Source organism: Eulemur rufifrons, chromosome 20, assembly GCF_041146395.1.
Source record: "Eulemur rufifrons isolate Redbay chromosome 20, OSU_ERuf_1, whole genome shotgun sequence".
Lineage (NCBI taxonomy): Eukaryota > Metazoa > Chordata > Mammalia > Primates > Lemuridae > Eulemur > Eulemur rufifrons.
Genome location: NC_091002.1, coordinates 47,464,593 through 47,476,006, shown reverse-complemented (window position 1 = coordinate 47,476,006; position 11,414 = coordinate 47,464,593). Strand labels below are relative to the sequence as shown.

At 51.8% G+C, this 11,414-nt stretch overlaps 1 protein-coding gene across 2 annotated transcripts; it reads right to left on the bottom strand.

The window, feature by feature from the left end:
• Positions 1 to 5,055: 5,055 nt before the first annotated feature.
• On the bottom strand, positions 5,056 to 9,703 carry PCK1 (phosphoenolpyruvate carboxykinase 1). Of its 2 annotated transcripts, XM_069496458.1 has the most exons (10): positions 9,611 to 9,703; positions 9,169 to 9,433; positions 8,584 to 8,765; positions 7,940 to 8,143; positions 7,646 to 7,833; positions 7,136 to 7,298; positions 6,492 to 6,716; positions 6,269 to 6,400; positions 5,774 to 5,869; positions 5,056 to 5,580 (listed from the first exon to the last, which is right to left on the bottom strand). In XM_069496458.1, exons 2-10 carry the CDS (start codon positions 9,390 to 9,392, stop codon positions 5,126 to 5,128), a joined length of 1,869 nt encoding a protein of 622 aa, XP_069352559.1. In that variant the 5' UTR covers positions 9,393 to 9,433; positions 9,611 to 9,703; the 3' UTR covers positions 5,056 to 5,125. The 2 variants fall into 2 exon arrangements, with proteins under 2 accessions (XP_069352559.1, XP_069352558.1); XM_069496457.1 differs by having other exon boundaries at positions 6,269 to 6,716.
• Between the last annotated feature and the right edge of the window lie 1,711 nt (positions 9,704 to 11,414).

Here is an 11,414-nt window from a genome sequence, read left to right as displayed (position 1 = left end):
AATTTAATTCTGCCACGCAGATTTATTGTGCTTCTGCCTGAGGAAAAAGAGAGAAAGAGTACCTCAACCTTTCATCTGCCTGTCTCTCTGGGGCTAACTCTGTGGCAGCGTCCTCCCATCCCTTTTGCCTACAGCCTGTTGAAAACAAAGAAAAAGAAAGAGCCAGTCGGCCACGCTTGGCTGAACCCCCACCTCTCCTGCCCACAGTTCCCTCCAACTTTGTGTTTAATTTCCCTGGGTTGAGAAGCAGCATTATGATGATCCGAGTTAATTCAAAATGTAAATTTCATCTCCTATCGGCTAATGGCTCTGAGCTCCACTTTACATAACGGGGAGCAGCTGCTGCGTGAGTCACAGGCCCCCAGCTCCCTTGTCTCCATCCTAAATGGTGATGAAGCCCTTGCGAGGCTTCAGAAAGACAGATGCAGGCTCCCCGCCCACAGAGGCCGGACTCCAGTTCACCTCTGTGGGCAAGTGTTCTATTAGCCAGGGGACCAGAGAGTGAGGGGTTAATGCCAACCCCAGGCACTGGGCTCAGCCCAGGAGGCTGTGTCCGGGCCTGACCGGTCTCCCATGGCCAGCCTTGGCTCATGGTCCTCTCCCTAGATTTGGGAGCCTTGGCCTTGGCAGAGAATTTCACAATGAGCCCTCCTGGTGCCACTGGGTACAAAGTCCTGAAAATCAGCCTTGAACCCTCCAGGGTCCAGCAGTGGGCCTGGTAGCCAAGGTCTTCACCATGCTGGCTTTCCTGGGGTGGGGTCCAATGCCCTGCCCTTTGTCTAGACCCTCCCCTATCTGGTGACAAGGATAGCCAACCCCTGCCTTCAAGTGCCGAGCTGGGGTTTCCTGATGGGCTGGCAGCGGTGGGGTGGGGTTCTTGGTCCCCTGACCCTGGAGTTCTTTCCTCTGCAGAATGATGGCTGATTTGGGGTCATGGCTGTAGACTTATTGCCAATGCAGCCAGCCCAGAAGCTGAGGCTGCCGGTGGTCCCAGCTCTCCCACCCGCTGGCCAAGTGACTTTTGCAGGGCTTTACCCTCTGTGGCCTCAGTTTCTCATCTGGTTGTTGGGGAGATGACTTTTACGGGGCTCATGATAATTTTAGGAGGTTTGGTGGCCTGGCATTTAAATTGCGTTGACTCCCTGATAAGAAAGTCCATCCCTTTTCCATTTTCTATGAATCTTCCTAATTTGCGCCAGGGGAGAATCTCAGTGGGGTGCATATTCCTCCTCCTTCCTCATCTTCCTCTGTAAGAGGCGGACACAGGCCTCCAACTCAGAGCCTGTGGCAGGCAATTGGTTTCCAATGCAACTTAAGCCACACTTTCGTTTTTGTTGTATTTATTCTTTTTTTTTAAAACAACTTTAGAGAGCTACAATTCAAATATCATAAAATTAAGTCATTTAAAAATGTCCAATTCAACAGTTTTTATTATATTCACAGGATTGTGGAAATGACTGCAACCTAACTTGAGAACATTTTCAACCCCCCAGAAAGAACTCTGCAGCCTTGGCAGACCCCCCCGGCCCCTGGCAACCCCTGATCTACTTTCTGTCCCTATAGATGTGCCCATTCTGGACATTCATATAAACAGAATCATACATGTGCCTTCTGTGGCTGACTCCCCTCACTCAGCATTGTGTTGACAGGGTTACCTTAGCAACGAACATTGGCTTTGGCTTTACCGTTGTGACACACCGTTGTTGTTGTTGTTGTTGTTGTTGTTGTTGTTTTAAAGCAAATTTCTTGCAATCTACTAATGTTTTTCCACCTAAGTGAACTGATCGTTTGCCCCACTTACTAGTTGTCTGTGGAGGTGGCATGTGCACGAGACATTGGGAAAACAGCCCCAAATCCTGCCTGAGGGTCTGCAAGTCCCCTCGCTGGGGGGCTCTCTGCTCCCTGTTCTCTCCAACAGCCCACCTCCCCTCAAGCTCCTTTCTTTATCCTTCCTGACTGTTCTGGAAACTGCCACCTCACCACGGAAAGACAGGGGCCAGAGCAAAGTCTTTGCAAACAAACAGTCTGTCCCTCTGTTCAACAAACTCCGAGGGACAGCTGCCAGCTCGGCCCTTCTCAGTCATTTTGTCCGGAAGCAGCATCTTCGATGAGTTTAATTATGCAATTAAAGTCGTTTTCCCAGGCAGAACAAATATTTACAGCATATTCTGCTGCAAATTGCCTCGCCTGGAGAGGAGTCCTGCCATTCAGGCTGGTGCACATCCGCACGTTCCGTAAGGGGCTCGCAGCCGAAACGGGCCTGCGGCGCCCAGGCTGCGTGGGCCGAGCGCCCCAGGAATAAGCGTCAACGTGGAGACGCGGCAGGTGTCAACAAGGCAAATGTGCTCTCGGCCACCGCCGTGTTACTGTGGACAAAATGATGTCCCCCGCTCCGCTGCGGCAGCCCCAGATCCCAGCTCTGCAGCATCAGAGCAGCCTCTGAGCTTTGTCCTGGGGCTGAGCGAGGGCCCAGGTGGCAGAGAGGACACGGTGCGTTGAAGCAGTTCCATAGCAATCAGACCCGCATCGATTGTTGCCGGCTGCTCTCCCTGTGATCTGCGGGCGGTCGTGGGAGGGGGCCTTCGCCAGAGCCTGTGTTGTGAGCCTGTCCCAGGGCCCCCACTGTGCTGAGCTTCTTGAGTGAGCAAAACTCCAGGCAAAACTTCAGGAAAGCAGAAAAAGTCGGCTTCACTTTCCTCCCTCTGAAAGTCATCTCTGCCTCAAGCCCACATTCCACCCCATGCAAGAAACTTCACCTCAGTCTACTGGGGTAAAGTCAGTTGACTCAGGGCTTTCTCAATTTGGGGCACCCCCTGCCTCTGCCAACTCCCCGATTTGAAGCAAAGTTCTGAGGGGAGCTTGCGTAGCCTCGATGCGTTGGGGCGAAGGTGGGTGGGAGTGATGTTGACAGTTTCTATCCACCGGTGGAGGCAATGGCCACCCAGAGATGATTCCAGAGCCAAGCAAAGGAGGCCCTCAGCTGTGTGGGGTGCTCTGTGGGTCCCTGGGCTGGAAGAGGGTGCCAGCTAGTCAGGGGGATGGGCAGCAGTTCTTCAGCAGCTGGTGTGGGGGTATTGCAGCTTCCAAACCTCCAGCCCTGCCGAGCCGAGTGTCAGGCTCGAGTGACAGTGAGAAGGGCTGGCCCCTCCGCCTCAGCCTTGGTGGCTGAGTGCCCTTGTTCTCACGTGAGGGCCACTCAGATCAGCCCGCTTGCTCTCTGTCTCTCTCTGTCACTCTGTCTCTCTCTCTCGGCTTGGTCCCCTGCCTCCCCCAACCCACGTGGCACTCGGTGGTCCTTTGCGGGCAGTATATACATGGGCCTGAGCAACACGGTGGAAATCTGCATGATGCCGATGCCCGCCCTCCACCAGCCCGGGCCCAGCTGCCCAGAAGAGCTCTGAGTCAAAAGGAGAGTTGTCCTAAACGGCCCGCACTCCCAGGGATCGCTGCTTACCATTTCATGGTATATTTTTTCGGTTGTTTTCTAGGCACGAATGTCCAAATCATACACTTCACCCACGACACTAGGTAGCAAATATGGCATGTCAACAAATTATCTTCTGCAGAGTCATTTTAGTTGTCTATTCAGGGGGAGGCTACAATTTCCTTAAGGAATCCCCTATTTTTGGGCATTTAGGTTGTTCCTAATTTTGGCCATGACAAATAACAGCTTTGTGATGAGCATCTTTACAGCTAAATCTGTGTACATATTCACCATTTTCCCCCGCTGGGAAGGGGAGGAAGCCTGAGCTGTCAAGATTAACATGAGAACCAGCTGCCCGCTGGCCTGTGGCAGAGGGTGAAGCCAATTTCACAGCCTAGACCCAGAAAGGAAAAAAAAAACAACTTGAAGGAAGTGTTTATCTTCAGCACGAATGTGCGATGTAAAGTTTATGGTTTGTTTGGACTGTTCTGGAACACCCATAAATGCTGGGAGCGGACCAGGCAGAGGCGGTGCAAACCACTCGCCTTCCTTCTTGGGGAAGCCCATTGTGTTGGCGTGATGCTAGGTATACAGAAGGCACTCAGTTAGTGCCTGCACAACGGAGATCCCTTTGACTTTCCCTTCTGAAGACCCCTTTTATCCTCCCTGTCCCCCCCTGTGGCTGACAGCTGAGAAAAGTGTTGCTCAAAACGAGCTAAAAGGCAAAAGCCTATGCAACTGTCCACAGTGCAATTCTTGTGCAAGATGGAGGCCCCGGGCCCAAATTTTTGTCCAAGAGCAGGTGTGAAACTCTCCCAGTGCCGCTGCACAAGCCCCACTATTTAAAGGTTTGTGTGATAGAATTGTTAAAGGGCGCCAGCTAGTGGCTTCAGCTAAATTCAGAAAACCCGAAGCACAGTGCTGTTGTCACCTCTGTGTTCTCATCCTGGGCTCCCTCCTGCTCCCTGGATCCCGGCAGCCCACCCCTCTTGAAGGGTGATTCTGGACGTCCCACCTTCTTGGGGGAGGTGAGATTTGGGTACAAGGCATTTAATCAGAGTTCTTTTTTCTTGGTGGTCCAAGTAAGAAAAACCAAGCAAAGCAAATCCGTCTTTTCTATAAAAGTTTATTTTGTAATTTTTTCCCAAGAAGTAGTAAGGTAGAAAAATTGCAATTATGTAAAGGTAAGGAAAAACAGTATATAAAAATAATTTAAACACACATATTACTAACAAAGCAACATTTCTTTCTACCAACAACTAGTAGGTAATCTTGCCCAAGATTTTTCCAAAGGTATTAAATACATTTCAGGTAACAGTACACACAGATACACCTGTACAAATAGACCACATACACACACACATATATACAGCTCAAGTATGTTTTCTGTGCATTCTAGCTAATTGATATAGCTAAAGTGAAAAAAACCTAAAAAGACTAAATGCCTGAGTCACTTCAAAGTTGAACAAAATATGCATCGGATATGAATTTTGGAGACATGCTATGATTTCCCTTCCCAATCTCATCAGCCGCTAGCCTGTACTCTGTGGTTTGTATCTGAAAAAATTAAAGTGTGCCTTTTGGATCTGCTCATTGGGGTGGTGATGATTATGCCGCTGGTAGTGTTGATTCAGGAAAACGCAACCTTTTCTTAGGGATCGGAAAGGAGACGATTTTAAAGGTTAAGCTCGCAGGTTCTGATTACATCTGGCTTATCCGTTGCTTTAGGGCGAGGACCTCTCTCTCGATCTCATAGGGGAGGTCGGCATTGACCTGGTCCTCCAGGTACTTCTCGACGTCTTCCACCTCCTTCTCCCAGAACTCCTTGGAGATGCCGAAGAGCTCCTTGGTGTTGATGTCTCCCAGGCCTTTCAGGTTCAGGGCGCCCTCCGCAGGGATGTAGCCTATGGGCGTGAGCTTGGCGTTGTCTTTCCCGTTGATGCGGTTGAACATCCACTCCAGCACCCTGGAGTTCTCTCCGTAGCCGGGCCAGAGGTATCTGCCTTCCTTGTCCTTTCGGAACCAGTTGACATGGAAGATCCTGGGCAGCTTGGCCGCTGGGCGCTGCGCCATGCTCAGCCAGTGGGCCAGGTATTTGCCGAAGTTGTAGCCAAAGAAGGGCCTCATGGCGAAGGGGTCGTGCATGATGATTTTGCCTGTTAAACAGAGAGGGCTGCTGTTGGCGTGTGATGCTCTCCCGGGCAATAGTGGCCCCTATCACTATTGATATAAGGGTGCTGAGTTTTCTCGCTCTTACTCTCTCTCACAGACACAGAGAGGGAGAGGAACAGCGATGGAGAAAGCTCTAATCCCCCTTCCCCGAGGTTTCGAATCTGGACGCTGGTTTACCTTTGAATTCCGCAGCGGCTGTGGCCTCCGATCTCATGGCCGCCCCCACAAACACCCCATGCTGCCAGCTGAGAGCTTCGTAGACTAGCGGGACACCTTTAGCGGGACAAAAGAAAAGTTCCTTAAAAGCTTTGACACTCATCCTCCACGGCCAATGATGTCATTTCACAACATAGCAAAACAACAGCTTTGTAACTGAGCTAATTTTGCATTTATCAAGCTAAAGTGCAGAAAACTGCTCAAAGTTACACCACGGAGGCCACAAAGTAAAAAGTCAAATGGGATCAAGCTACATTGGATCAAGGATCCAGAAAGGTCCCAGATGACCAACAGGGTCGGTTCAATATTTGAGCTTGCCAATTATTCTGGAATTTTGGAAAGGAAGTTCAAGGTCTTTGGCACCCTCTGGCAAGGTCATGGAGACCGAGAGATGTCACGGAAGTCCTTCGGTAGCCAGCACTCCCATTTTCCCAGCTGAACGAAGGAGAGCCTCACCGGCAGGTCTGCGGCCTCCAAAGATGATGCCCTCGATAGGCACGCCCTCCGGAGACTCCCAGGCGGGGTCGATGATGGGGCACTGGCTGGCCGGGGTGCAGAACCGCGAGTTGGGGTGGGCACAAGGTTCTCCTACAACAAGAGAGCGGGAAGCTGCTTAGCGTCTGGCCCAGACAGGTGGTGCCTGCAGCCTGGAGTGCTGAGGCCTCTGGAGGGGACTTACCATCCTCTGGGCTCCACTCCTTGTCCTTCCAGGAAGTGATTGTGACGCCTGGTGCCAGAGGTTGGTCGATGCCCTCCCAATAAAAGCTCCCGTCACTGGTCTCGGCCACGTTGGTGAAGATGGTGTTCTTCTGGATGGTCTTGATGGCATTGGGGTTTGTCTTCACCGAGGTTCCAGGAGCAACGCCAAAAAAGCCGTTTTCTGGGTTGATAGCCCTTAAGTTGCCTGGAAAGTTTCAAATCAGAGAAGTAGCCATGAATGCCAAGCAAAGCGTAACACACATTCTGATATTTTGCCGGACTAATTTGTGTGCCTAATTCTCAAATCTTTTTTTTTTTTTCTCCTTATGATCCAAGTATCATATTCAGTTTTGAAACTTTTTACAACTCTTTCTTCTTCAATTTTCCACCAATACCATTTTAATAAATTTATGTATGTAAACAAAAAGCAACATATGGTCCCACTTCCATCCAGATTGGACAGTAAGGAATGCTTACAGAACACATATTTCTAAAGCTTTGCAAACTCTGAACTAACTGAATTAAAAACCCAAACGCTGTGGATTTAGGAGGACTTGGCAGGTTTTGAGGTCAACAATTCACTCGAGTCCCATTGGTATCACCAGCTGGGCCTCAGAGAGTCACCTTGGTTGTCAAACTTCATCCAGGCGATGTCGTCCCCCACACACTCGACCTTCCACCCGGGGAGGGTGGGCGTCATCATGGCCAGGTTGGTCTTCCCACAGGCGCTGGGAAACGCTGCCGCCAGATACTTCTTCTCCCCCTCGGGGTTGGTTATGCCCAGGATCTGTTGGAGGTGACACTTGTCATTACCACCTTTGCTCCTTTCTCTGCTAGAGCACGTTAGCCTGGAAGCCCCCAAAAGCCAGGCCCTCAAGATCTATTTCTTCAGGTATCAGTACAAACTAACACTTTCAAAATAATGAAGTCCAGGGGTCTCTGCTGGCCTCCCTGTGTCTGCGGGAGGGACACACTGCAGCCCTGACAGCTGCTGATGGAGTCTCCCCGTCTGCTGGGGAGCCTGCACGTGCAGAGGGGCGTGCCGGGTCCTGCCCGGTGGGAACTGCAATGCTGTTCGTATCTGCCGCCCCCAGGCCTTCCTGCAAGCACCTTCCGGGGTTCCCGCCGGCTTACCAGCATGTGCTCTGCCAGCCACCCTTCCTCCTTGGCCAGCCGGCCGGCCATCCTGAGAGCGAAGCACTTCTTCCCAAGCAGCGAGTTCCCGCCGTATCCACTTCCGAAGGAGATGATCTCTCTGCGGTCCGGCAGGTGGGCGATGAGTGTCAGCTCTGGGTTACAGGCCCAGTTGTTGACCAGAGGTTCTGTAAACGAGGACCCTCCCGCGTTAGTGTGCCCTGTCCCCGTTTGGGGTTTATCATGAAGCTTACTTTTTTATTTTAACTTTTGATTTTGAAACTACACACTTACTTTTTAAAGGCAAAGGGCACCCCACGGAGTGGAGGCACTTGACAAACTCCCCGTCGCCCAGCGCCTGCAGGACGGGCGTGCCCATCCGCGTCATGATCCGCATGCTGGCCACCACATAGGGCGAATCTGTCAGCTGGATGCCGATCTTGGACAGCGGCGAGCCCAGGGGCCCCATGCTGTAGGGGATGACGTACATGGTGCGACCTGCGGGCCCAGAGTGATGGGACTGGTGAGAAGTGACCCTGGACTCACGAACGCAACCAGCATCACCGTCCTGGGTGGACCTATTCTCATGGGCTCTCAAACAGCGCTGCACCCTGCTGTCCCCCAGCCCCCTGGGCTAGAGGAGTCCACTGGAAAGTGAACAGCCTGCCAAAATTAAACAGTTTTCGTACATGTGCAACTGGGCTCCGCCAAGCGATTTTAAATCCATATGCATGGAAATGGTTTTCATGTTCATATAAGACAGTCTGTAAAGGCAGAACTGAGATGTGCATTTTCCACACATGGCCAGCTTCGCACATGGAGCCGAAAGGCATCTGAGGCCGTGGAAGTTTCCATCACCATCGCAATTACCATCAGGGCAGATGCAATAATAAAAAGGCTGCTGCAATTTTGCCTGATCAAATAACCGCTCTGCTCACCTTTCATGCACTCCGGGAATCGGGCATTGAACGCTTTCTCAAAGTCCTCCTCCGACATCCAGTGGCCCAGCTGGCTGACGCCGCTTTTGGGGATAGGCACTGTGTCTCTTTGCTCCTGGGTAATGATAACCGTCTTGCTTTCGATCCTGGCCACATCCTTGGGGTCAGTGAGTGCCAACCAGCTGCAAAAATCACAGGATTCCCGTCAGCCAAGCATCGTCAGGAAGCGACCAGTTTTACTCACCATCACACTCTTCCCTAGCAGGATGCCGGTCACGTTCACGACACCCCATAAATGTGAACAACCAAACCCACTAGGACGTGGCCGGGAGACATTGCTAGACTAAGAGCCAGGCTTTCTGTGTGTGCCGTCTCCCACTGCAGACCTGCGCTGCTCTACCAATGGCATGAGATGAAAGTCTGTGTGGTTCTGACCATCCTAATAAGTTTCGCAAGACCCTGCAACCCCCCACGCCCCTACCCCCCACCAAGAAGTCTTCATTCCCCTCCCTGTACCAACAGCAAGGAGATGGAGGAAAGGCGTGCCGAGGGCAGAGGTGGGCAGGGCAGCCCCAGCATACGTACCAGTTGTCGTGCTTCCTCAGCCTCCTGATGACACCCTGCTCCTCCATGTGCTCCAGGAGACGCCTGTTCTCCTCCTCGGAGCCGTCACAGATGTGGAGGTACTCAGGCTGGCACACCTTGACATTGCTCTCCACGAACTCCCTCACTGCCCGGGGCAGGCTGTCGAGGCTGCCCTGGACAACTTTGGCTGAGAAGTTCAGGCCGTTTTGCAGCTGAGGAGCCATTTCTGCAGAGCAGTGCTAAGGGGCACGCACGCCAAGGTTCCCTGAAACAGAAAGCGCAGGCGCCCTGAGCAAAAACAACCACGGGCACCTTCACACACACTCGATGGGATTCTGTTGGGGTTGCATCTCACCAGATAGCTATGGCTCTAAGGAAAAAACAAAATGATTTATGTCATCTCTGTAATTTTTAGAATTGTAAATATAAGCGCTCTACCTACCTCTGTTCTCTGTGGAAGATCTCAATCAGAGATCCAAGGGCTCCTGTCTGGGTTCTTCCCGCTGGTGAGTGTGAGCTCCCAGTGGGAAGGCCGTGCTGGGCGGCAGAGCCTCCTGGCTCTAAATACCATGGCGAGAACGGCCCTGCCCCTTGGCCGCACCCAGGGAGGCTCGCCCCTGACGTCAGGGGCAGGCCCGCGGATCGCCGCCAGGGTCAGTTATGCTTTGGACCAACCCACCACAATAAACCTCAGGAGATAATCATTGAACGGATAGTTGTTAATGAATGCTGGGAGACCTCGGGCCCTGCACCAACCATAGTGAGTTCTTACGCAACTTCTGATTGACCAAACTTCGACCCAGTTTACTGCTGATGCAAAACATAATGCCTTTTCTTGACAGGCGGGTGCGGTCGAGGACAAGGCTGGCCAGGGCACCTCCTGGACTTCAAAGGTTGTTGGCAGCACATTTTGTGTGCCAACGGTTACTGGTTGGCAAAACACTACAGCTGCGGCATCACCCCACAGTCAAAGTTCATGGGAAGGACGCACCCGAACTCGGCCAGTGTGTGGCTAATTGCCAAAGGTCTGCACCATCTGACCCAGCTGTGGGCTACCAGCTGTGCTGAGTGTCTGCTGTGTGCCCCCCACCCCAAATGTAAACTCCAAGAGGGCAGGGGGTTCTGCCTATTTTGTTCGTTTTTATATCTACAGCATACAGTAGGCACTGCATGCATACATGCCAAGCACCACTCTAAGTGCTTTGTATCACCTAACTCATTACCACCTCTGAGATGGTGACTATGAACAGCCCTATGTACAGATAAGGAAACTGAGGCAGACAGATTGAGTAGCTACTCCCAACTGGCTGGTGGGCAACAGAGGGGAACACACACAAGCTGAGCTCTGGAGCAGCATGTCACTCATTGTGAGGTACCATTATCTTTTCCAGAACCTTCTGTATATTCTCCAAGTATTTCTGGGCTGGGTGCATTTATTCCTGGGGTCAGCTAGACACTTTTCACTTCCCTGGCAAGTCTGAGAGTTTGGGGAGTGGAGGGGGCTTGGTGGTTTTGCTAGATTACACTTAAGCAATGAAATCTTTACGACAGTTGTAAAGAATTTCCTTTGCAAGCCGTCAGCCCTTCAGTCCAGTTTAATGGGCTACCAAAGCTGCTGGCTGGAGTTAGAGAACACTGGGTGAGGAGTCAGGAGAATAGGGCCAGGCCCCCGCTCCCCACGGCCAACCACGCCGTTCCATGGGAGCTCCTCTACCTCAGACGAGGTCAGGTCGGGGCTCGGCCCCCTGCCCCACGGGGTGTGGGACGATCCGCTGAGACTGTCACGGCAAATGCAAGGCATTGTAAATGGCAGCCCCCAACCGAGAGCACTTAGAGGACCGTCCTCTGGGGCTGAATTCACACTGCACCGTTGGGCATACACATCCCCAACTTCCACCCGAACGATCAGCCTGTTGCTACGTTTTATTTCTTCAGTTTTGCATCCAACCAATTGGCTCTTTCAGGTAAACATAATAGGAGGTACTTTTTGTTTAAAGTTATTTCCAGTTGAGGTCACTGGAATTCATGATCAGTGGTGCTGTCAGCCACGCATAACTTCGGGTTGTGTCCAAGCCCAACAATGATGTCATTTTCAGTGGCCGAGGGGCCCTTCCTTAGCGTCTGACATCAGTGCAATCGGCCATTCAAGTGCGCCCCATAAATACACAGCACACACAGTTATACCGGTGCGGTTCATCTCGCCAAATGGGTAGAGAGTCCCATTTTGCTGATAAAACTGTAATAGG